Source organism: Eleginops maclovinus, chromosome 19 (assembly GCF_036324505.1).
Source record: "Eleginops maclovinus isolate JMC-PN-2008 ecotype Puerto Natales chromosome 19, JC_Emac_rtc_rv5, whole genome shotgun sequence".
Lineage (NCBI taxonomy): Eukaryota > Metazoa > Chordata > Actinopteri > Perciformes > Eleginopidae > Eleginops > Eleginops maclovinus.
In genome coordinates, this window is record NC_086367.1 from 20112082 (window position 1) to 20138020 (window position 25939).

Below are 25939 nucleotides of genomic sequence, written 5' to 3' on the forward strand. Positions count from 1 at the left end.
TTATCACAGGTTGTTTCTCACACTCTGCAAAGTTCAGTTGGGTTATCTTGGTCATCTTTTTGTCATTTTGGAGAACAGAATGCAAAACACATGGCAAATCCAGTTTAGTTCCAGTGTATTAAACAGCAATCAGCGGATGCATCTCTAGATCGTGTGAAAATAATACCTGGCAAGCAGAAGTGGAGAGGCACAGAGCCACGTAGTACTGCTATGATTCTAAAATGATAATGTATTAAAGATCATCATGGAGAAGTGCTTCGTAAGGGGGTAGCAGCTGCAACGTAAAGGTGGAAAGATTGTTTTTTCCTTTCTTTCCCGCTCATGTGTGAACTGCATTCACATCCAGCCATCTGCTGCGGGGACTGGAGTGTGTGTGGGGCAGGAGCCGCCTCGCCGCTGAGAGGATCCTCCTTATCGTTACGGACGACTCTGGAAACTAATTTGATGTGGGGCTCTACGTGCTCACTGATATCTTCATTGTATTCCAGGACTGTGCTTACTCGGAGGATACCGGCGCCAATCCCTCCCACTCTGCTGCGCTTTCACACCGAACCATCTGCTGTAGATCTCGTTGCATGGTGTGTGTGTGTGAGGCGAGGGGAGAGTGTGAGGGAAGTTGGTGAATGTTTAATGTGTGTTTCAGAGTGCTAGATTGTGTGTTGTATGAGAGTCAGTGATAGGGGAATGCTTCCTGAGGAGAGCTGTGTGACTGATTATGAGGACACCAGCACTGATGAGGTCCATTACTGACTCCACTGCGCTGTCCCATCAGTGTGTTCTGTATTAAAGGGGAGGCTCGGTTTGGATACACACTTTCAGATAATACCCAATCTGTAAAGGCTTTTCACAAAGATACAACAATAATATGTCTAGGGCTTTGATTGTGAAAGACAGAACATAAGGAATGGATCTGGCATTTGCTCTCTTTGTGAATGGAAGGAGTAATAAAGTTTTACTTCTGGTTCGAACGAAAGAGACTGCATTTTTCTTCTATATAATTATCCTCATAGCTTTGCAAGGTGATAGGTTGATGCCTTTTGTCGAGATGTGAAACCTCAGAAAACTTGAAAAGTGATGTTGTAATTTGCAGAGGAAAGTCTGAAATGTGTGAAAGTACTTGAGACAAAAACAACAGTTTGAAAAATGAGCAAATCATCATAACCCTATAAAGGGAACTTATTGAGTGTATGTGAAAAAGTGTATGCTCGTGTTTATGCTAAACTGTGCTACAGAGAAGAAGTAAGAGTCGGATTGCTGAAAGCCATGGACAGGGGTCAGAGGTCACACAGTTCTCTCCATGAACGGAAGTGTGTCGGACAGATGAGGAGGGCGGAAGGTGAGGCGATTCAGTGACACAGCTGTCCGCCCAAACATTTCTGAGGGTCAGCAGTTTGCGGTGAGCGAGGGAACGAGCCCTTTAACGATTTTATTGCCTCTTCTGATTCATCCTCACTCTCTGGCATCATGTGTTCCAACAGGGTCTGTTTTAATTTGACTGCTAGTGTAAAGTGAAGTTTAACCATCAGCCAATGAAAGACAAATGTATGTTCACAACTAAAGAAATACTGTATGTAGCATTTTAGGGAATAAAAAGTGTGGCTTGCGTAAAATAAAATGAGTACAGAAAGTGTTATAAATACAAATAGAACCTTCTTTTATTCAAAGGTTAAAACACTGAAATTGAGTTGTGAACTCCAAGGTGTATTTATTTGCAATCAAATGCTTTTATTCAGTAGGAGATCTATGTATATATCTAGCTTGCTATGCAGTTTATTTTTATCAGTATAAATGTAAGGACTAGATTACTGAGATATGTTCATTATAATTCTTTCGTAGGTAGTTTGTGGATATCATCAAAAGCAATAGTGCGTAAAAAAGGTGTAACAGCATATTTAGCTGAGGCCAAATATACCATGCATGAGCCGCTAAACACTTCAGAGAGACCTGAGAAACGTCAGTCCCTGAACACACAGTGTTTGCATACTTTTCGGTACATGTTGCACTGTTTACAGAGAAGATGTCAACACTGCAGGTGGTGCTTTTTCACCGGTGAGCTCACAGGTTAATACACCAAAATAAATTCAGTGCGAGTCTTACTTCAGAGAGCGGAGCGGTTACTCAGCAACCTGGCTTGTTAAAGCCTCAGATCTCTCCTCTGATCTGCTCGCTTTCTAAAGAAACTTTAAAGTGTGGACTGTATACTTTCCCTCGCAGAATCTTCAAAGAGACGTGAAACGGTGGCAGTTGGCTCCTGGGGAATACGTGTGTTTAGAGAGAGGACTTTTCATGGAGCTGTATCTTTTCACATCACTTCATTAACACCCCCACAACCTGAGCCGTATAACTAGGGGAAGAAAAAAAAAGTTTACACATCACAGGCCATTGAGCAGCTTTCCACTCGTTTTATGAGATAATAGAAGGTATTTCGAAGGGGGGGCCTGGGCCCTGACACTTTAGTTGACATTCATATTTATAGCAAAGGGAAGGGGGGTGTTAGTGAGGGGAGGGCAGCTTAATGGTGTAATAAATACGGGAGGGTATCTGGAGAATTTTATGCCGCTTCCTCTCCCTATACCTGCTCCCGGCAGGCTGCCTCTGCCGGGGTGTAAAGAATCCACACGCAGTTAATCATGCGGGACGCGCGGCAACGATCGGGGACGTTATCACATTCTGCATTTCTGTCAATACCTCAGGGTGCAATACGTGTCTAATATACGTCAGGTTATGTGTGATGTATGTCTGTGTTAGGGTGACGATGGATGTGGGGTAAATACACAGGCTGTCACCATGAGGATATCATGAGGAGCAGAAGGAGAGGAGGGGCCTCACAGTGTGAGACGCAAGAGAAGGAAAAACTAACAATGAACATCAAAGACGTACAGTATGGTGCAACGCAAAGTCGGGGAATTTCATTGTAACTGTGCCGTTATGAATCAATACAAATGACTCAACTGTTACGTGGCCAGGTACAAACTTTAGAAACTCACATTCTGGCCAGAAATCTGTTCTGAAGCTACAATCAAGTGAACCGAGGATGTCTGTCCTCAGGCAAAGAAAGTGAATGTTTAAGCAGCACCATTATTACGGTATTTTGCATCATGATATACAACACCGCCACAGGATGCGTCGGCTGGATCTTTGCTCTAATTAGCCGGCTTGCTCATCTCTTTTCAAAGAATTGAATATTATTATATTTCCATTTCAGGCTAGCAAAGCTGTGGGTGCGGCTGGACTCATGAACCTGACATGTCTCCATGTTTTAATGTTCATAAAAGCTCTTTGTTTTTCTCATACTGCCTTCACTGCAGCACCTCTTTTCACCCTCTGTCTGAAACAGAGCCCAGTCTGCTCTGATTGGTTAGCTGGCTGGCTCTGTTGTGATTGGAGAACCCCTTAGAGTGTGGGAAATCATAAGACTTTCTGTACTCGAATATTATTTAGAATATCGAGCAGCATTGACAGAGTTCGGACTTAAGTCGGACTGGAGTTTATTCCGAATAAAAGGCTGGTGTTTTCTATGGCATGAAAAGGCTACTGTGGTTGGGTCTGTTTATTGCCAGATGGCAGCTCCTGCTCCTTCAAAGAACTGTCAGGACTCAAAAGAAGGCTTTGATTAAAGATATCAGGTGTTCGCCTGCTGCCACAATGAGAGGAACCCCATATTTAGTCCTGAACCTGTTTCTACTCAGCGCCTGAAATTCACACCTGAAAACCTGCTGGTAAACGGAAAAAATGAACCGCGGAAGAGAGCATCATCAGGATTCACAACACTGAAGGTGCAAACACAGCGCCGACTCCAACATCTTGGATAGGTGTACACGGGTAATGCAGTATGTTCATACATGTGCAACACACTCTGAACAAAAGAAGCTATGGATTATAGAGCTGGTGATCTATAGATACTTTCTCAGCAGCACTGCTCGTCTCATAACCCCTCACACACACGCCCTCCCTCTGGGCTGCTCCATCTTAACGGGTTGGATATTGTTGATGGGCCTGGCACTGGATTTGGACATGAAGTTGTATAGGCTTTATTACGTCCTGGGAGGATCATACTGTTTAAAAGTTAAAAAGAGGAAATATCTCCTTGCTTTCAGTTTTACACTACAATATACCACCACCTGCACACTGCAGTGGATTGTACTTTTTCCAATACTTGAAGTACTCTATATGTTTTATCAGTAAATGCAGGCTGAAAAATTGCTTATTTAAGAAAGGGGAGAAATAACTTTTGGGTTCAAAATGGGAGGAGTTTAGCATCTATATAAAAGTGACTACATTTCTATTTGTTTACATTCGTGCAGTTCAATAATCCACCAGTCTTTCATACCTACAGTGAAACGATGGTGGCGTAAAATGTTGGTTTTTATTGATATTCAAGTATAATTCATAAAGTGAATTCATGCTTTTTTCTCAAGATATCTGGCAAGTAAAAAACAAGTCCAAAATAGTACATTTTTAAGTAGTGTTTCTACTGCCTTTCTTAGGAAAGGGCTCACAGTGACATATACATGTCAGGGCTTAACCTAAAGCTGTTATTCATAGCGTCTCACAATGAGTGTGACAGCACAATAAGCTTAAACTCCTTACAGTCAGATGACATGCACTCCCGAGTGGGAAGTCTCAGGATCCCGGCCACTGCTTTAAATCCCTGTGACCCGGCAATGATTACAGAAAATGAAATGGCCACCATTTCTCCCTGCACCGGGCCTAAGTGAGGTGAATGCGGGCACAATTACTTGCAAATGTGTGTCACCGCTCGGCTGATGCAAGTGCAGAGTAACACGCAGGAAGCCGGTGAATGTGGGCAGGGAGCCTGGAGGGACAGCAGTGAGAGAACAGAACAGCCCCGGTGTCAGAAACCAGAGTCGGCTTCATGCAAAAACATGATTAGCTTTCGGTTTCCCGAAAATGATATGTCACGATGTATTTATTCAGTACATGTGTGTTTGCATGGCGGTAGGTCTGCTGTGTGGAACTGTGTGCCTCTCTCTGCATGAGTAGGAAGGGTGATTAAAGTTACAAGCTGAAACTAGAAATGAGGTTACTTCACAGTTTCACTGGAGCAAATCAAGATTCTTTTTAGAATATCGTACTCTTTTATGCTTTTTCTGGGTGTTCCCTCTCCTGTCGTGTGCTATATAAGTGCTTGTGCACTTTAATGGTCTTCAAAGGTTAAAATCCCTGTGTTCCCTCCATAGTAAGTTTCTCTCCCACTCCCCCCTGCTTGAAACGCCACCATTGGACTCCTTTGTTTACTTCCACAACAAAATGACATCACCATGTTACAGTCACACTTCTATTGGCTAGTGCTCCAACACATTGTATGTGATAGTCTAAAGGACGGTCCCAGCTCTAAGCAGTTGACCGATCACAACAGTGTCGACCAGCTAGCTAATCAGAGCAGACTGGGCTCTGGTTTCAGACAGAGGGTGAAAAGAGGTGCTGCAGCACAGGCAGTATGAGACAAAAAAAGAGCTTTCTGAACATTAAAGCATGGAGACATGTCCCAGTAGAGACACAATGCGAAACTGGAACTGAACATAATAGAGCCCTGCTAATATCCTCACAATATATTGCATCAGTGCAAAACTCTGCCTCACCTTTTTAAAGAAGAAAAACAACGTGGTTAAAAAAAAATCAAGTTATGACGAAGTTGAAAGTATAGTGTCCAAACATAATTCCTGTTGCAGTGTTTTCCACAGTAAACAGTGGGTGCAGGGAGGCTGACTGTTTCCAAAAGGATTGGAAAGAAGTCTAAATATCAACAATAAGAGAGTCTCTAACAATATAACTTTCTGCTTTTGTTCTTGTTGAATCCAACAATTAACACATTTTTTTAAATTGGAGAACAATACATGGCATAACTCATAGTTTCTTTAGAGGACTGTATCATAACAGAAATAATTTTGACTCCCAGAAAAAACAAAAATAGCCCCGACCATCACTACAAAGGACAAAGATGTCATGAGGTGCATCATTATTAGGACTCCCCTCAGAGACGGCTGCTCTCCGCTGGTGTCTCACTCAAGAGGGAATTTAAGTGCAGCCTCCTCTAAGAAAGGAAATACAAAACCTTCCAGAAAGGGAGGGTCATTATGTTTCCCACCTGCTGTTTGAAATGCAGGTGCTTAAATGTTCCCGTTATGGGTGAATTGGCAGGTTTGACTACTTTCTATATGACTGATCTTTACCTCTGTGTTGCAGAGCTTCAAACTGAAACACTAAAGTGTGCAAAATATTAATTATAAAGCCTGCTGCTGTTATCAGAAAACACTACACATGCCTGAGAATAGGCCATTGTGTGTGCAGTGTGCAATATTCAGACTTTAAAAAGGTCAAATCATGAATATTAAAATCTCAATTTCCATATTTATACGCTTAGTATTGGATAGAAAAGGACACTTTACATTCTTTAATATCCATTAGTATACAAGTCCATTTGTTAAAGTACTGCACATTTTACGTAATAGGCAAAGGGGCGGAGCATCTTTAAGTGGTTAACCAATCACAGCAGAGCCTAAAGCGACTCCCATTAAAAGTCATACACATAATATGTCCACTTCTTTTATATGTACTTCAACCAATCTAAGTAATTTTTCTAACCTTTTAGGGAATTTAAGGAGTTTAACATTGGCCCCATCATTTCGTCTGGCCCCTAAATCCTCTTAACAAAGGTAAAGTGGTCATATGTTTAAAGGCTATGCTGTAGAGAGCCTTTAATGGAGACAGGGTGGAGAAGGGGCAGGTGGAACGGGGACGCTAAGAGGTATTCAGAGGTGAGAGTGATGATGGCATTTTTGGGCGAGGGTGCAGCCGAAAGCCACTTCATCTGGTGTGCCGAGTGAGAAAAGCACAAACCAAAAGGTCACATTAAACACTACAACAGCCGGGATGCCCTCAGAAACAGCCTGACACACACACACACACACACACACACACACACACACACACACACACACACACACACACACACATATGCAAAAGGTGGTCCAACCCCTCAGGAAACAAACTATGAACATTTATTTTTGCAATTTTGGGGAGAGACGGCCTTTTAAAAACTGAGTCTTTTACATTTTCCCATCAGCATAATGAAGTGATATCACTACATTCTGTTCACTAAAGCACTGTGTAATTTCATAATATTTTGGTGGACACTTCAGATAAGCCCAATGTGTTTCACGCCTCTTTTCTCTGCCATGTAATATTTTGTGTAATTCAAATTTTGCAAACAAATGGCAGGATTTGTCCAACCAGCCTAACACGCCGTATTATCGGTCTAATGATAGCTTGTCCTACTTTCTTTACAAAGTGAAACGCCATCCGGACAATGACAGAAATACAAATCATAAACTGAGCAGATCTATCGTGGCTGCTGTCATCTTAGGAGGAATAAACCAATCACACGGGAGCTTTGTCAGGTCGCCAGTTTCCTGTCTGTCAGCAACTGGAATGTGTGTGTGTGTGTGTGTGTGTGTGTGTGTGTGTGCCTTCAAAAAGTAGGTTAACGTCTCCACAGCTTAAATTCTCCAGTGCATCAAAACATCTTCAAAGCTAGTGTCCTGTTGTTTCTGATGATACAGACCACTTGATGTCAGATTCTCCTCCAAACAATCGATATATGAATTTACTCTTTTGGGGTTTGTCATTTTGAATCTTGCGCCCCCGCCCCCCCCCCCCCCCCAGTCCTTTTTTCTAACTTTTTTTTCTCCATGCGGCTTGAAAGACACCGTGCGCTGTACCATGAGAACACTTAATTACGGTCACTGCACGTCAGTAATTTCCTGTCAATGAATGACAGCTTAAAAGGAAATGCTGTCATCTTGGATCACATTTTGGAGCTGACCGTTTAAAACCCTGTGTTTTTATCCATGAACACTGGAGTGCCTATTAATTCAAAACCCTAAGGTTTAATAGCACTTCACCTATGCATTCATGGACTGCTTTGTTGAGCCTAGCCAATGTCTAAAGGAACATATTTGAATAAAAAAACGAGTGCATTAAAATGCAATTCTGCTTAATGATTTGACAATTTAATTAACCAAATCTCGACATTTTGATTAAGGCAGACAATAATGTGAGGTGTGCTCGCATCCCGCTCAGGATTTGTGCCACTCTTTGTTGGATGGACTGCATTTCATGTAATTTATGATTTGTCTTAATTCTCTGAAAGAAAACATCAGAGCGATCCAGCCAGTGAGTCCCTCAGTACCAGCCTGTCAGAAAATGGCTGCACTTCAAATAAAGGATAAAAAGGACTAAAGTGAATACATTAAAGGTCTTTGCTCCGTTCCCACAATGCTTAGCCTATGCACGGGGTCTTTGCTCGAGAAATTAAAACATTGACTCATCTCCGTTCAATTGTAGTTAATTCTGCGACGTACACAAAGCGATTGATGTGCTGAACTATTTATCAACTGGACGGAGAAATCTAAATTAGGATATTTTGGCACAGTTACAGAGATTGACCCTGCCTACCCAGAGTATTTTATTGTATAAATTAGTAAAGAAATAGTCCAGCATTTTAGGAAATACAACTGTTCGTTTGACGAGAGTTACCAATCTCAAGTAGCAGCCGGTAGCTTAGCATGAATAGGGGAAACAAGGGGAAACAGATAGCTCAAACATAGAGACTAAATCTGAATATTTTATCAATGTTTTCACTCTAGCTCTTTTAAAATACAGAAGGTAAACCACTAATGTGCTATCATCCTTGAGTGGTTATGAATATAACAAGTTACATTTTAAACGGGACTACATTTTTAAGGTGTCTCGGGGTCAATTTTCTGCACTAGAGAGGAGACATGAGTAAGCAGGGGAGGATTTATAATAACAAGCACCTCTATGGAGAACACTTTTTCACTATAAGACGGAACAAAGAGATGTGTGAAAGGGGAAAAAAAAAATCACACTTTCTGCATCCATGTGATGCACAACACAAATAGAGAAGGAAGAACAAGTTACAATGCATCTTGCAGAGTGAAGACAAAAACTCACTTTAGAATTTTTTTCCAGTTTTTCTGAATTAAAACAGTTTTCTGAAAATGAACCTTGGTTATTAAAGCTTGTGAGTTTCAAATGCAGTTAAAGTCAGCACAGTAGATAAGCTTCTATAACTGTCTTAGTAACTAATATTGTAAAGGTACTGCACACATACATGTTGTGTTTCTAAGGGACCTCTGAGTATTTTTGGCACCTGTGCCAATTATTTTTTAAGCGGCATTGACTAAAAACGTCAAGTTTCAACAGAGCACACATGAACACCAACTGTGTCCTGGTGGTTGTCCATTCACCCGAGAGTATCCCAAATCAATATTTGTTTTCAGGTCGAGTCTGACTTACCTCTCGTCGCCGTGACGCCCAGCAGCTCTGTTTGATCTTCCAAACCACCGCGGCCACGAGGAGCAACGACAGGAAGCAGCTGTGGGAGGAAAAGATGATCAAAAAAGAGGGAGAAAAAACTGATGAATAAAAGGAGAGAGAAGGGACAACTAGAAGAACTTGGAGCATTTGAAGTCCTGTGTGTAAGAACTGCATTACTTTACATCTGCTTCAGCCACAGGTATTTATCAACGAGTCAAAAGGCAACGAGGCATATGTTGCATGTTGGTTTGACATTGCTTCTTCGTCCTGTCTTTAATATACATCCAACAGCATGATATAACGAGCACTTTATAGACAAACATTCCTCATACAAGTAATAGAATCCAGTTTCTTGTGCATTTTAAACCACATGTCATCCAGCCTTCTGTACTCTCAAACAAGGCATAGAATGAAAACCACAAATATATGACCAGTTACACTATACAGAATAATAACAGGGATCTCATCACTGGTTCACAAGAAACAAGGTGCAAAAAGAAAAATGCCAGACGGAAGAAGCAGCTGTCAAGTGGTGGAGAGGCGGACTACATTATGCACTTTCCATGAGACTGCCCAGAGGATCAGGTGAGTGTTAAACCAGACACCTATGTTCCCTTACATACTTCAACTGACTTTTTATTTTAGAGTTATCCTTTGGCTGAAAAGGGTTTTTAGCACGCTGGAACTTTTGGTATTTCTACCTGAGAACTTGAAGGTTGTTCTCATGGTTCATATTTGTATGCCTGTGCTGCAGCACCTCTTTTCACCCTCTGCCTGAAACCAGAGCCCAGTCTGCTCTGATTTGTGGGAAAACCAAGCAAAAGTTTGTGAGATAAAGCAAACATGTTATCAAATGTTATGTTACTCCTACTCCATTTGCAAAAATCATTTATTAAAAAAGTCTGTTCTTCACTCTAGAAGGCACACTTTAAGGTGATGAACGGCAGGGGTGATACAGTACGTGTGGCGTTCTAAGCAGTGTGTGTGTGTGTGTGTGTGTCTATATACATTAGAGACAACAACTCCTGCTATCTGAACTTCACACCCTGTGGCACCTTCAGCAGAATTCCTGTCAGCGTTCCCGTGACTTCCTTTATTTTTCAGGTTAATGTTAGCAACACGCAGCTGAAGAACAGAGCGTCAGCGGCGTGATGAACAAACGCCTCCTACAAGGCTTTATGTTAGTGAGGATGGCTGCATTTTGACATGTGAACACAAAGTCTTTCTGAAAACTACAAAACTGAGCATTAGGGCTTTTTTACTTTAGGATGTTTGAACTTATTCCTGAAAATATGATGTTATTATATACTATTTAAGGTGTACAGTTACATTTTACTGAACATTATTCAATACAAACTTGAAACTTTAGATCACACAAACATTTGCAAAAGTCAATGCTGCATTCAAGTGCTCCTCAAATGGTCCAATTTTTCAGCGTTACGAAGTCGTTCTTTCGGTCTTAGTCTGTTCCTGATTTAAATCGTGATAAAAATGTGGAATGTGGAAAGAGCAAAGGAAACCTATCAAGTGAGCCATGAAAAGTGTATCAACATCTTTGTTCCCGGTTAGGAACGGATGAGTCCTTTATCCAGAAAGGGCTTTTTCTCCATATTAAAGCATGTGAAACCATTATACTCGTCACATTTTTACATAATTCAGTAATCAGAGAGAGGTAGTGATAGACATAATGAAGAATGAACAAGCAGCCAAACAAACACAGCTAATTAGAAAAGTGTATCCCATATTAAGTACAAAAATACAGTCGCGTTTACAGTCAGAGCAGCTGATGTAAGATTAACCTCAGCAGCAGCAAGCCGTAAAGATAATGAGCTAATCTACTTTTCATACAATTAACACCCAGTATGTACGTTCCTCACAACATCACGCTTTCAAGTACTGAATGTGTTAACAATGTAAATGATTTTAATTGGGCTCCATTACAGGTTAAAAAAAAACCCTGCATATGTGACGCTGTGTACAAACAGCTGTTTTAATTTAAGAAAGGGAGAAGAAAGCCATGTTATGAGTAGTATTCCGGTTTCTTCTGTATGTGGATTCTCCTTCAAGGGATTTAATTAGAAGTTTAAGGAGAACTTCTCCAGACATGAGATCTTCCAGCGAGACTTCTCTCCAAACTTTGACCACCTCTTCAACGTAAATGCCTTTCCCCATTTTAATACCGGCTGTGATGCGTTCAGATCTCCCTATGTCCTCCGCCCCCCCCCCCCCCCCACCGTGTGACTGTTTAAAGTGCCATCCATTCAAAACAATCCCTTATCTCTGCAGGCTGAAGAGGACTCTTAAGAGATCCATCCGTTCAGCCGGTTTATTGATCTGGCTTCCTGCTCGCTGCTTAAAGAGCGGCACGGTGCTGATGAATGACCCGCGTGAACAGATATCACCGGCGCATCAAAAGGCATCCCTTTGCACAACGGGGGGGCGGGGAGGGAAAGATGGACAGAGGACAGGAGGAAGAGGAGATTTAAAGACAATGGGACAGAGGAAAAGGGACAGTAATGATGAAGTACCGATAAGAGATTGAAAGGTGTTCTGCCTCTAATGGACAAGAAAATGAAGCTAGAAGATATGAAAGTATATTGATAAGGAAAGCAGAAATAACTGTCTATCAATGTTTTTCTTATGATGGTTCAATCAGAATTACTCTTCCATCTTGGCTGGATATCATTCGCCAATATATTAAACGTTATTTGAGTCAAGTATTAATGCATTTTGACTTATTTTAAGATAAGAGTGTTTATGGGTGAGATGGACTGTTTTTTGTACCTTAAACGTTTCTACTTTACCAGACAAAGTGCTCCACAATTTGCCTCTTCACCTTACACACACGTTCTTACACTGGAGCTGCCATTCAAGACACTGGTTCACACTTTGGGAGATAAAGGAGACTTTGACCTGTGGAGTGGAGGAGCTGGGGATTGAACCGCCAACCTTGTGATTAAAAGGAGAACCTGCTCTCCCTCTGAAACACAGCTGCCACAATAATACAGATCCCTGTCACCACCTGGTGGTTAATACTCCCTATTGACACTTTTATTTTGAAAGTAATTGAAGTGTTGACTCGTGGTAAGAGTTTGCGCTCGGGGTAATCAGACTGCCAGAAGTGAGCGCGAGCAGCTTTAATCATTCCGACTGACGAATCCCTGTTGCTGGCTCAAATGCAGTTAGACAATTCCTCATGCGCGCTCACGCTCGTCGCTACGCTCAAGATGCTCTCCTCCCTCGCGCTCAAATCTAATTCTGCTCTTACAAATCCCCGCCTGTGCGTGGACTTGCAATGCACACTGAGACGCACTCAAATTTGTTTTGAGCTCTCTCTAGTCGCCTGTCGTCAATCTACGGGTGAGGAGAAGACGGAAAGAGAAACTTAGAGGAAGTGAAACGGGGAGATGGACACGAGGAGAATACACAGATGGAAACAGAACAGTGCTCTTCATTTGATCTCAACCTCCACAAGGGAAAATGGCCAAGTTAGTCAGGCTTCGGCTCTCACATCCCCCTCACCCAACACCTGCTCCGTCACACCTACAGCTCCCACTCCCACGGGGTAAATAAAGCAGCATCCAAGGGCAGATGCGGCTTCTCCCGAGTCCCCCCCCCGAAACAAAAAAAAATCACTTCAACACCTTCTTTGAAGCGCCATTGTCACATTAAAAGAAAAAAATGTGCCATCTTTTTCTATGGACGTTAAGTGTTAATGGAAAATGTAGTCGATTGAAGAAGCAATGAAGTCCCGAGTGAAAGCTTCTTAGCTGCCAAATCTGTTTTACCTGCACTAGTGGTACACTTTGGCAAGCAAGGACTAGAGGCTACACACTGTAGGTCTGAAAATAAAGACGTTAAAGGTGTCTTATTATGCTGTTTTGGGGGTTTTCCTTTCCTGTACAGCGTTATATAGGTTTTTGTGCATGTACAGGGTCTGCAAAGGCTGAAATCACTCTGTAACACTCATGTCTCTATTGGCTAGCGCTCCAACACATTGAAGAAGATAGGCTAAGGGGCTGGACATATCTAAGCGGTTGACCAATCACAACAGAGCTCGCCAGCTAAGCAATCAGAGCAGACTGGGCTCTGGTTTCAGTTTTTGAACTTGAAAATGAGCATAACATGTGTTCTTAAATACACTATTGGGATTCATTTCCTTTTCAAAATATTGTCTCTGTGTAGTCTCTGTTTCCTAATGTGGGTGTCCGAGTTTCATCTGAGGAACAATAGAAAAGAAAATAGGTGCAAAGTATGAGGATTAAACTAAAAGGCAAAAGCTCCATGTGTGTCAAGCAACCCTATCTTCAAAACATCAGGTTTAAACAAAATGATGGGATGTGTTTGTTTCCCTGGCAGTCTGCACAGAGAGCTGGTGACAGAGTGTATTACAGCCAGGAGCTGCTGAGGCCGGAGAGGTGAGCTCTGACGTGTCATTGGCTCACCTGACAGCGAGACAACAGCCACAGGGCAAACACCAACAGACCGGCGTGTCCACAGCCAGCTGAATACTAATCCAGCAGTCTGCCTGCCGCTGGCTCTTACTCTGGGGATTAAACCAGCCAAACACCATTTTGTTTTCACCATAGCTGATAAGTTTGTCTACTGAAGCAACACAGGTCCTACTCTGCCCTGCACTTGTCGCTGCTCCACCCCTGCAGCTCTATGGGTGGTGGGACACTTTCAGGCAGTCTAAACCACCACAAACAGGAGCAGGGCTGAACATGCCGCTGAATACAAATGTCTGCATAACACCTCTGCTTTGTGTCTGCACTCCCAGCACAAAAGGAGCTGGGAAGAGGGACTTGATTTTCTTTTGGCAGAGGAAACAAATTGAATATGGTGTGTTCTCACAGGTAATAAGGCAGCTTCACAAGCACAGCAAGATATATGCTACTGCAGAGTGGGATTGCACAGGTTGCATTTTTTTTTTTTTTTACAACTTCAGTGCCACCAATGTTAATTCACAGAGATTAATTAGCAGCAGATAATCACATTTGCAATCAACATTTATCGTTTCACCTCTTAATCCTCTTAGACGCCAGGCTACAGCTTATTAAAAACTGCAGCTCTTTTGGTTTAAAAATGATGCTTTTTGGGAGAGACTTTTGCAACAATTTTGCAATCAAACACATCATTTTAAATGTGTTTCTAAATGGGCAAACACATGTACCCGTGTATGTACTAATAATGTAATGCCTGCCTGAGATGATGCAGTGGAGAGAAAAAAAACTCGGGGATAAAATCAAAAGCTGCAGTTAAAGAGGAACAAAACCAACCGAGCGAAAATAAGGATTAGGAAATTGATTGGTGAATAAAGGAGCAGATTTCCTCTAAAAACAGAAGTAATCCGAGCCTCTGCACCTTTCATTCTCAGCAGGTAAAGCCATCCAACAATGAAGTGAACAAATAAAGGGTTTTTCCCACAATCCTGCATGAGGAGCATGAGGAGTCCAAAGACTTCAAACACTTTCAAAAAGTAGAAGATCAAACCTGTCGAAAGTCATTTCCACAGCAAGGGCTCCTACAAGTATGAGGAGTGTATGTAGGGATTGGACACGAGGCTGATAGTAAGAAAAGACTTTGCCTCCGTCTCTCGGGACTCCCCAGGAGGGCGTTACAGCCCGGTTCACGTTCCCTTTGCCCTCCTCCCTACTCATTACAGGTGAGGTAGAGGAGGAGGAGGAGCAGAGAGGGGAGGAGAGGAGTCAAACCGACTGATCTGACTCATTCATTATTAATCGGATGCAGAGCAAGGCTTTCAGATACCGCCGCAACTATCAGAGGGGAGGGCTCAGCCACGAGGTGCTCTCTCTATCTTTAACTTGTATCTCTCGTTGGCTCCTCGCCGATGACCTGACAGAGAGGTCGGATACAAAGATAGAGTGTTAAAGAAGGGGAGAAACAAGGGGAGATGGAGCAAGAGGTTGGAGGAGGAAGATGAAGAGAGGGGTTGGAAAAGAAAGGAAGAAGGTGGAACGAGGCAGCAAAGAGAAAAAAACATATGAAGACACACCAGAGAGGCACATGGACAGGCGATGATGCAGCAACAAAGGTTCAAACATAGATGGAGAGAAAGGGGAGATACACAGAGGGCGAGAGACAGAGAACAGAGAGAGGGGATTCTGGCTGAGCCCCTGCTGAGTGCCCTGGGAGGCCCCTAAGGACAGGCAGGATGCAGGGTTTGAATGTGACTCGAGTTCATCTTTCTCACTTTCACAGGTATGGAGGGTGGAGGGGGGGGTCTGCTGTCAGTCAATGTAACAAGGAGCAAGCTGAGGTCGAGTGTGAGTGTTTTAATGATATGTGCATCTGTGTGCATGTACACGTTAGAAAACAGCAGGGTGTCCATACTGATATTTATTTTGACATTATAATGATATGACAAGAGAGAGAGAGGGGAGAGAAGGAAGGGAGGGAGAGAGCTGCAACTTACTGACAACAAGCTGCAACATGCAACCACTATATTGGGTGTGGACGGAATTTATCTTAAAGTTACTAAAAGTATTTCCATGTTTTGGAAAAGTCAGGAGTCAAAATCGCAAATACAACGACACTAATGGATAAAACTGAGAAAACAAGTCAGTTCTAACGCTGGAGAAGTTGAAACCAGACACTAATGGATCCAGGACTTTGATAGTTTGAAGCCACGACATACAGATTTATTTGATTGAGTGATTAAAACATATTTGAAGTCATGTTGACATGAGCAATCACTTTTAGATCAGTAAAATTGACATCCATTTTAATTTAACCACGGCAAACATGGCTTCTCTAAACAATTATCCCAATGATTAATCATCAGAGATTTGAACCATTTTGTTTTAGTTTTTAAATTTATGGCAGACGATGCATAACCATAAGCAACAAAGAACATTTCTCAGACACAAATGAACCTATTTTTCTTCTGAATATGTGGTTTGACGTCTGTTTTGTCTCAACATTTCAAAAGTTTGAAAAGCATTAGCCTGACAGTTAGCTGAACAGCTATGTTTATGTGTCGGTGCTGCAGACCTCCACACTGTGTCCTGCTGTCAATCAGCCGTCAGCGGCCTGTCAGCGCGGCTGGTGACGCTGATGGTGGCCGACGTTTGTGTACAAACACACGTGTGTGTGTGTGAGAGGAACTGCAGAGCCCTCTGGCCGCCGGGCGCATATCACGGTTGGGGTCATTGTCACTTTCTTTTCAACAAACCCTAGTGACGGATCTCTTTGGTAATTTGAAGACAGAATATCTCTCGGCTCAATAATGAAGCCACTGCGAGCAAATATCCCGGGGAATAATTGGGCATGATCTGTCGTTAGTAAACTGGATGCAATTTAAATTGACATTTGGAATTGATTGTATTGAGCCGACCTCAGCACGTGCACTCATGCAGTCCGAGGCTATAAATGTTTAGAGTGTGTGTGTGTGTGTGTGTGTGTGTGTGTGTGCTTGCATGTGCCTGAAGGGTAATCCTACATCACAGAGGGCACACAGCACCACTGAGTGGCCAGCTGCCTCCTATGTTCAAATAAAAAGTGTTTCTTGTGTTGTGTGTGTGTGTGTGTGTGTGTGTGTGTGTGTGTGTGTGTGTGTGTGTGTGTGTGTGTGTGTGTGTGTGTGTGTGTGTGTGTGTGTGTGTGTGTTCAAGTGTGCACTAAAACAGGATGTGTGTCTTCTGGGGAGTGTTTGTGCCAACGCCTAAACCTGCAGATGTGCTCAAGAGGCTGAGCAGTGAGATGATGAACACAACAGCAGAATTATTTATGTCCTGTTGCAGACCACATCACACTGCCAAAAATATGCATGGTGGTCATGGAGTGGCCACTGTGCTGCCTTCAGAGAGCCATGCAGTGTGTGTGTGTGTGTGTGTGTGTGTGTGTGTGTGTGTGTGTGTGTGTGTGTGTGTGTGTGTGTGTGTGTGTGTGTGTGTGTGTGTGTGTGTGTGTGTGTGTGTGTGTCAGTGGATAGTCAAGAATTCATGTATTTTTAAAATCACAAAAAATCCACAATGTGGGTTCTGCTGAATCCTCAGAATGAAAAAGTGAAATCAAGATAAGTACGCCAGTCAACACTGCTAGAAGCAGAAGTTCTATTTTTCAAGGGGGGGGAGGGGTAGTCCGGTACCTGTGTGACCCAAACTGCTTTCAGGAAAGATTAACTGTGCCTTTTATCTTTGGTTTTCCAAAAAGCGGAGGCAGAATAACCATCCTGAAAGTATTATTTTAGCCCCAGTAGTTTCCATTCTACAGGGGATGGGAGGAGGAGGAGAGTGACGTACACGGCCAGAGTGCTGACTCAAGAGACCTGAGAGTGACGACACTAATCACCTCTCCGTTTTTACTGGCTGGATGTTTGAGAACAAGGTCAGTGAGTGGAAAAACCCTGCAGCCCGCCGTCTGCAGCTGCATGCTGATGATGGGTCTGTAGTGACGCTGGTACTTAAGGTCTGACAGCGATTAGGAAAGTTAGTCGGGTAGATTTTGATGATGATGCTCACAATCACAACTGAATATAGAATCACGATTAATGACGTGCCTCGTATCCTGAGAAGGGAAATAGTTCTTCAAATGTTTACATCTAACTCGATGAATAAAGTGTTTATTCGGACCCAATCAGTTTTGATTATTATTACTGTTAAGTTTAATTTGTTTTTGAAGATATTTTTTGGAGACAGAGTCCTATACTTAATTGGAGAAATACAGTAATAATAATAATCCATTTTATTTATAGAGCGATTTTCTCAAAACTCTTAGACACTTTACAGAGGTAAAATTAATCAAAACAACACACGTAAAATATGAAAAATACGACATTAAATAACAGATTAAAAGCAGTTTTGAAAAGATGAGTTTTGATTTGTGACCTACTTTGCCGGAAATGTTCAAATATTGCTCACCCTTAGAGGGTAATCCCGTCCCACATGTACTTGAATGTACAACAAACACTGTATTCATAAAGACTGGATCTGGAGCTGTTTTTTAAAAGTAAAGAATCAGACTCAAGCAACACTTTTAGGAGCACAACACTGCCAGCATCGAGGGTTCACTCTCCACTGGGACCGGTCAGGTACTAAAAATATATGTAAGCACTCGGGCTGGATGTGAGAGCCCGCCAGGCAGCACCAGTGTTTTAATACAAGCTGTCAGCAGCACACACACTCCAGGCAGGGACGTGCTCTCAGGGGAGGAGGAACTTTCTGGGACAGCGGGCCTCAGTTCAGCACTAACACAAAGTTAAGTTCCTTTAAAGGAGTCAACATGTGGTCAGTGTTGTAGAGCAATCGTTTGGAAACGTATTTCACTTTGATGTGCCAAAAACAAGAAGTGAGATTCCACTGCAGGTTAGAGAAGTTTGGAGTTATCCCAGAAACATGACAGTTCTTTGAGCCGACGTCAACCTTGTTTTTTCTGCAGGATTAAAGTTACATCAAAACATAATAACATAACAGGTTAGCTCTGCAGAACTCTCCGCTGAAGTATGAACACTTGGCATGACATTAAAGCAATTTTTATTTTATTTTGTTAAATTATACATAAGAGCACCATTAAGGCTCCTAGACACACACTATGTGGTTTAAGTTTCCCTCTCATGTGCACCTTTGCTCAACCGCAGCTGAACCCTTGATACATAAACAACATTAAGCATTCAGAGATCAGAAAAACTAACTTTTGAAGAAGCAACGAACGAGTTGGTTGGGAGAGTTATGTCGGGTAGATGGTTCATAAAGTCTGACTACAAAAACAGCCACATCAGCAGAAGTATTTCCATGACAAATGTGTCCCAAAGTGCAGTGTTAAAAAGTTGCACTTTATGATGGCTCTTTAAGCTTCAGAAGTGTGGACATATGCCGCCAAGAAATTTAGCATTCAGGTCACTATTACTTCAAAGAGTGTTCGCTTTAGCAGCAGCCAGTTTTTAAATTAAAAACATGACAGTTTGAGTGAAAAAAAAAAAAAAGCTCAATAATACATTTTCATTGCATTTCCAAATATATTTTGGAAATGTCCCTTTCTTACGGGATCGTTCAGGCCTGGAAGAAAACATTTAAATTGCACAACTTCGAGAAAACACTCAATTTGTAAAATAAAAAGTTTTCCATAAATATTGGGACTCGTAAAGTTGGCTTGATTTGAAACTATGGAATTGTATTCATTCACTTTATAAAGTGATGACTCAAACATTATGAGCCAAAGGTGGGAAGCTGCTGGACAGCTGGACGTGAATATGTGAGGGTATTCCAGTGTTGTAAACACAGGTTTCTAACGCATCTGTTTTTCAGAATGCCTGTAGGGGTATTGGTGCTGGCACTGCAGATAACGGGATGGCGCCACCTTCATCTGTCCCCACAGGGAACATGACACAGAGAGAGAAAGCACCGAGAGCGAGAGAGAGTGAGATTAAGACACTCAGGGAAAGTCGGAGTGGAGAAGAGCAAACAATTTCCACGTTAATTAGCATCCCTCTCCTCCCCCGCAACACAAACAATGCGGCGCCTGAAGAACCAGAAGCAAACAGGGACAAGGCTGAGAGCTCGCTAACTTTAGGTCTCCTACATCTGTGCTAAATCTGTGGCAGGCAAAAGAAAAAAAGAGTGAGCTGTGGGATTAAGGGTAAATCAGAGAGAGTGGTGGGAGGAAGGAAAGAGGGGAGGGAGGGAAGAGAGGGCGATGAAACAGGGGAGATTGACAGACAGAGGGAAGCAAGGGACAGAAGAGAGGAGGCAGAGGGAGAAAGAGAGGAGGACGAACAGAACAGAAGGAGGAGATGGAGAGCTAGAGATGAAAGGAGAAAGATAGGGGAGCATGGGGGGAGAGTAAGTGACGAGAGTGAAGGAGGGACGGAAAAACAGAGGCAGTAAAGATGGCAGTGAAAGGGAAAAGTAAACCACAAGGGGAGAGAGTAGGGTAGGTGATAAAGGAGTGAGGAGAGGAGGGGTTGTTCTGTTTAGGATCACCGGCGCAGGTTGCACGCTCCGAATGCTGACATGCAAACATCCAAACGCTGACGCATGTGTATAAACATACAAGCGTCGTGAGCGAGGAACTGCTGGGTCTGCGTTTGTATGCAGAGGCAGCGAGGGGCGTAACAGCACGTGTAGTCCTCGAGATTTAGCAGCTGAATCCCGTGCAAAATAAACCTCAGAGCAGAGGGAGATGTATTCAGCTGAACACACTGGGTTCTACATCACTGTATCGTCAGAGGGCTAGGCGCGAAAAAAAAACAATGAACAGAGAATCCTTCAAATCAGCCCCATCAAATCTGGATCAATACACGCAGTTACTTGAAACAGCCACTTATTTTTTCCCAGGACATTGTGCGGACGACACAAAGCACGAAAACGTCCTCCATTTCTCCTCTGGTTGCTCGTCACAGACACACAGGAGAAAACAAATATACACACATGCAGTCAAGCATGCGTGGAACACACTTGTGTACCCAATTTTTCGGTCCCTCTCATTTTAAAAGTCGATAACACATTACAGCAGTTCCAGAGGTTCAGGGATTCATCACGGCTCCACACATGCAGCTTCAGCAAAAGCAGAGAGTCCATCTTTACAGAGCAGCATGTTGCTCTGACAGGGGATCCTTGAGAAGTGCATTTAAAGATACCAAAAAACTAATGTACAGCAACGGTGAATCATAAAGAAATGTGGGCAAAGCAATGAAATAAAACTTAGCATATTTCCATCCTTTTCCTTCCTATAACACATGGAATCATTTCATACAGAGAGTAAGAGTGGCTGTCAGATCATTTAGGATTGTTCGACATGTACGTCTAACCTGTGGGTTTAGCCGGCATTTCTCTTCCAACATATTATCTAAATGTGAAGCTTCAGGGCACATCCAACATGCATGACTTCAGGCGAGTGACCGCCGCCTGCTGAGGCGATAATGCTCCCACAGATGGTCATCGCTTGATTTTGGCTCAATTTTTGTGTTAAATGAGGCACAAAATGTCTCTTCACAGATAACAGAACAGGAAAAATATGTTGGTGAGGCGAGATATATGCAATGCAGTAACATAATCTTGATTTATATTTCATCAGCACTGCAGCCTCACCGGCTGAATGTGGAGAATACAACTCACTTCACAGGAAGTGTGTATTCGCTCGTATAGGATGGAGGTGAGAAGGAGGGGAATATTCACCAATGTTTATTTTGTATGAGTGTGACTGTCCCACTTTATCTTCATGGCAGTGTGTCCTAAAGGGGCCCTATTGTGCTTTTTGGTTGTCGCTCTCCTGTACTGTGTTATAGAGGTGTTTGTGCATGTACATGGTCTAAAATCCAAAAGTTCTCTCCCACACATTCCCCCCCATACCTGAAAAACCTCCATTGGACTCTTGTTTGATTCTATAACATACAGTAGTGACATCACTATGTAACACTTGCACTTCTATAGGCTAACAATCCAACACATTGTACGTGATAGGCTAAGGGGCGGGACATCTCTAAGCAGTTGACCAATCACAAGCGCATCAGAGCAGACTGGGCTCTGGTTTCAGACGGAGGGTGAAAAGAGTTGCTTTTTGAACGTTAAAGCATGGAGACATGTCACAGTAGAGGCAGCACATACTAATATGAACCTGAAAAGGAGCATAATAGCACCTCTAAATCATTGTTATAGCTAGAAAAGTAATATTCAGTGACTCAAATCTGATCTGCAACATGATTATCCCATAAAATGAGACCACTCTGATTTTGCACCAAAGGGTTGGATATGAGCAAATCTGAACACACTAACAAAAGATGTAGCGAACATCCACATTTCAGAGCAGTTGGATTTGGACCTCTGTGTTTCCTGTTTGTGCCATTTAGTAAGAGAGTGGAAACAGGTGGGGGAACAGCACAAGACAACAGGGGCTGCTGCATGTGTGTGCATCGGCCTGTTCCAACCAGTGGGCTGCAGTGCTCCTTCACAGTGACGGCTGGTGCACCACAGAGCAGCCTTGGTGCTTCATCAGCATGGTTCACATACACACTGCATCTCTCACACACACACACACACACACACACACACACACACACACACACACACACACACACACACACACACACACACACACACACACACACACACACACACACACACACACACACACACACACACACACACACACACACACACACACACACACACACACACACACACACACACACACACACACACACACACACTGAAGGCAACTGCTGCCACTTTAAGTGCACAGAGAGGGGAGGAGGGGAGCTGCTCACCTGAAGAACGTGACGAAGAACTGCACTAGATCCATGAAGTTACTGTGCTGCGAGAAGGCGATCTATACGAGGGGGAAAGGGGGACAAAAGGCAGAGTCAGAAATATGCTTTAATAAGGGAGATTTCAAAAGAACAGGTCAGCATTATATATTCATAAACATGCAGACTTTAGACTGGAGTGACCTTGTGGGGCTGTGAGCGGGAGCGATCATGCTGCCTCTTCTCACACAGGCAGACAGGGCATATGTATGTACTGTACACTGTGAATAATACATGGAAATGTGTCACTATGTTGTCAACCTCAGCCTTCACTTGCGTATACTGTACACAAGTTAAATGAAACAACCTCTATTTGCCTATTTTGATGCTTTCTATGCACCGTTGCACCTTATTTTGTAAGCCCTACTCCCCAAAAATTATATTCTTCCTTGGTTGACTTGCAAAGAAAATATAGTCAACCTTTTGCAAAGCTAGTTCTTGGGGTGTAGGTACAAAAAAAATAAACACCCACGTTCAGTGAGACATGCAGCGCTCAAATCGCTGGCCAAATCCGGGCCATAAAGTGAGTATCCCTAGTGTAAAAGATAAGGGATTTAAAAGGGATTATTCTTCCCGATTGGTAAATGCAACCACTGGGATGTTTCCAGTTCGTCTGCTTATCTGGTATCCACACTGCACACCTGTCACAGCGACATCACGACAGCAGCCGGGCCTCTCAGCTGCCCACAGCCTCATTCCTGCACATGTGGGCAGAAATATTCACCGTGTAATCATCACAAGAGCTATTGTACTAACGATATCCTGTCTTAATCAAGGTTGCCAGGGGTAACATTGGCAGTGCTTTACCACCGCCTCCTCCTCCTCCTCCTCCTCTCGCCTACAACCCTCTGAAAATGCCTCGGATTCATGCAACAACACAACACTGCCTCTCTCTGGAAACATCGTGGCTCTGCAGCAGCAGTCGCCTCACACGTCGTTCCTCCGAAGTGACACCTTGGACATATCACAGCTCCTGCTTATTATTCACGGCAAAGCGGGGATTTGCATACAATTCCAGCGGAAAAAAGAAGCAGGAGGGGAAAGAGAAAAGAGACACAAGCCGGGAAACCCAGCTGTGTGTATGTCAGATTAGCCTATGAATACTTAATGTGTGATCAAGAAGTACAATACATGCATAGAAATGGCTTGATGGGTCGGAGTGTGTGTAAATCTACAATGACTTTACAGAGAAGCAGCACAGGGCCAGAAGCACTGGCCTCTGTGGCGAGATGACAGGGGGGGTGTGAGTGTTTTGTGAAGGGCCCGGGGTCTAATTTACTTGTGTAGTCAGCACCATCTGGCTGCTAATGTGTTGCTCTTGATTACTGTTGAGCGCCGAATCCTCAGTGTGATCATTTCATGCAGACTGTAGAACACCGAGGGGAAGTTCAGGGAGCCGAAACATCCACAGAAAACTTTTTAGAAAGATGTCAGCAGAGTGGATCTCAGTGGGACTGCTGTGGTCTGGTGTTTTGTTCAATGGGTTTCAGAGTCGAGCAGTGTGGCACTAATGCTGCTGAGATCAGGTGTTGGTCAGTCAGGGACAAATATGCCACTGTGAGTTTTAGCCAAGCAGCAAATCTGTCTTTATTTTGCTGATTAGATGTTTATTTTAAAAACTGTCTCTGTAGACAAGAAGCTGTTGATTTGATTTGGGGAAGCCTTAGGGAAACGTGAGTCTCATTTGGTTATGTTTTTGATCAATCTTATTGTTATACAAGACATTTTATGGTTAAAACTGCTTAAAGTTGCCATTTATATCATTCTCAGGAGGAAATCGCTAGTTTTAGATATGCTGTGGTTGACTTATAAATCTTATTTCTGTTTAATTCTGATTTAATGGCATACTTAAGACTTATCGACCCATTTTGTTTGGCTATCACTGTCCTTTTGCACGATACTTCTCACTCGTTTTCTGACATTACAATCCAAAATACTCCTAAGCAGCAGCTTCAACAAGAAACCCTTTACAGAAATTACTACAGAGATATTTGTGAAAATTATTCTGAATTTACAAGAAGATCAACGGTCATGTAAAACTGTGAGTGGGACAGATTCTTTAAATAGAAAAACCATCAAATCCTATCAGAGGCCTCGTCTGTACTCAAACCTGGTTCACTTTACAATGGCGGTGATAGAAACACGTACAATAATTCTCCCCTCAGAGCAGGATCTAGAAAAACTTGTCCATGCTTTTATCTTCAGTAGACTGGACTACTGTAACGGTGTCTTTACAGGTCTCACTAAGAAATCCATTAGAAAGCTGCAGCTGATTCAGAACGCTGCTGCCGAGTCCTCACTAACACTGAGAGAGTGGATCACATCACTCCAGTTCTGAAGTCTTTACCCTGAGAGAGTGGATCACACCACTCCAGTCTGAAGTCTTTACACTGAGAGAGTGGATCACATCACTCCAGTTCTTAAGTCTTTACACTGAGAGAGTGGATCACATCACTCCAGTTCTGAAGTCTTTACACTGAGAGAGTGGATCACATCACTCCAGTTCTGAAGTCTTTACACTGAGAGAGTGGATCACATCACTCCAGTTCTGAAGTCTTACACTGAGAGAGTGGATCACATCACTCCAGTTCTGAAGTGAACACTGGCTTCCTGTCTGTCAGAGAATTGATTTCAAAGTTCTGCTGCTGGTTTATAAAGCATTGAATGGTTTAGGCCCAAAATACATTTCTGATATCCTGCTACATTGTGAACCATCCAGAACTCTCAGGTCTTCTGGGACGGGTCAGCTTCCTGTCCCCAGAATTAGAACTAAACAAGGAGAAGCAGCGTTCGGTTATTAGAACCCAGAACGCTGCAGGTCTGCTACAACTCTTACTACTTTTAAATCCAGGCTGAAGACATTTCTTTGTGCCGCTGCTTTTAATTGAACTGTTCTGATCTAACATTGCACTGTGACTTTTAATGATTTATATTACACCTGTTGTGTTTCATTCATTATCTTTGCTCATAAATGACTGTTTTTAAAAGCCTTTTTATAATGTGTTTCTACTGCACTATTTCTAAACGTTCTTAATGTCTTTCATTTTTGTAAAGCACTTTGAATTGCCTTGTGTTGAAAGGTGCTATATGAATAAACTTGCCTTCTCTGTTAAAGGACAGCGCTAACTCAAATGCAAAAAAAGTCACTGATGTAAGCTCCATGTCATTACTGCTTTCTTTTAAAAAGGACATTGCAGGCTGTGTCGCTGAGGTGATGTGTGATAACAGTTAGTATAGCGACTAATCTCAAGTGTCAGCCCGTGTGGAGCTTTGTCACCAAGAGACGGGCTGCCGGTGGCGGCGGGAGGCCCGAGT

The 25939-nt window shown here is 42.8% G+C and overlaps 1 protein-coding gene across 2 annotated transcripts in view; it reads right to left on the bottom strand.

Annotated features, from left to right (window-relative positions):
• atrn (attractin) overlaps window positions 1–25939 on the bottom strand; it is a 118503-nt gene that overhangs the window by 33665 nt on the left and 58899 nt on the right. For both annotated transcript variants that reach the window (XM_063908467.1, XM_063908466.1), the window contains exons 25-26: window positions 22586–22647; window positions 9343–9421 (exon numbers count right to left, since the gene is read on the bottom strand). In XM_063908467.1, coding sequence (XP_063764537.1) covers window positions 9343–9421; window positions 22586–22647 — 141 coding nt within the window. The remainder of the gene's footprint in view (window positions 1–9342; window positions 9422–22585; window positions 22648–25939) is intronic.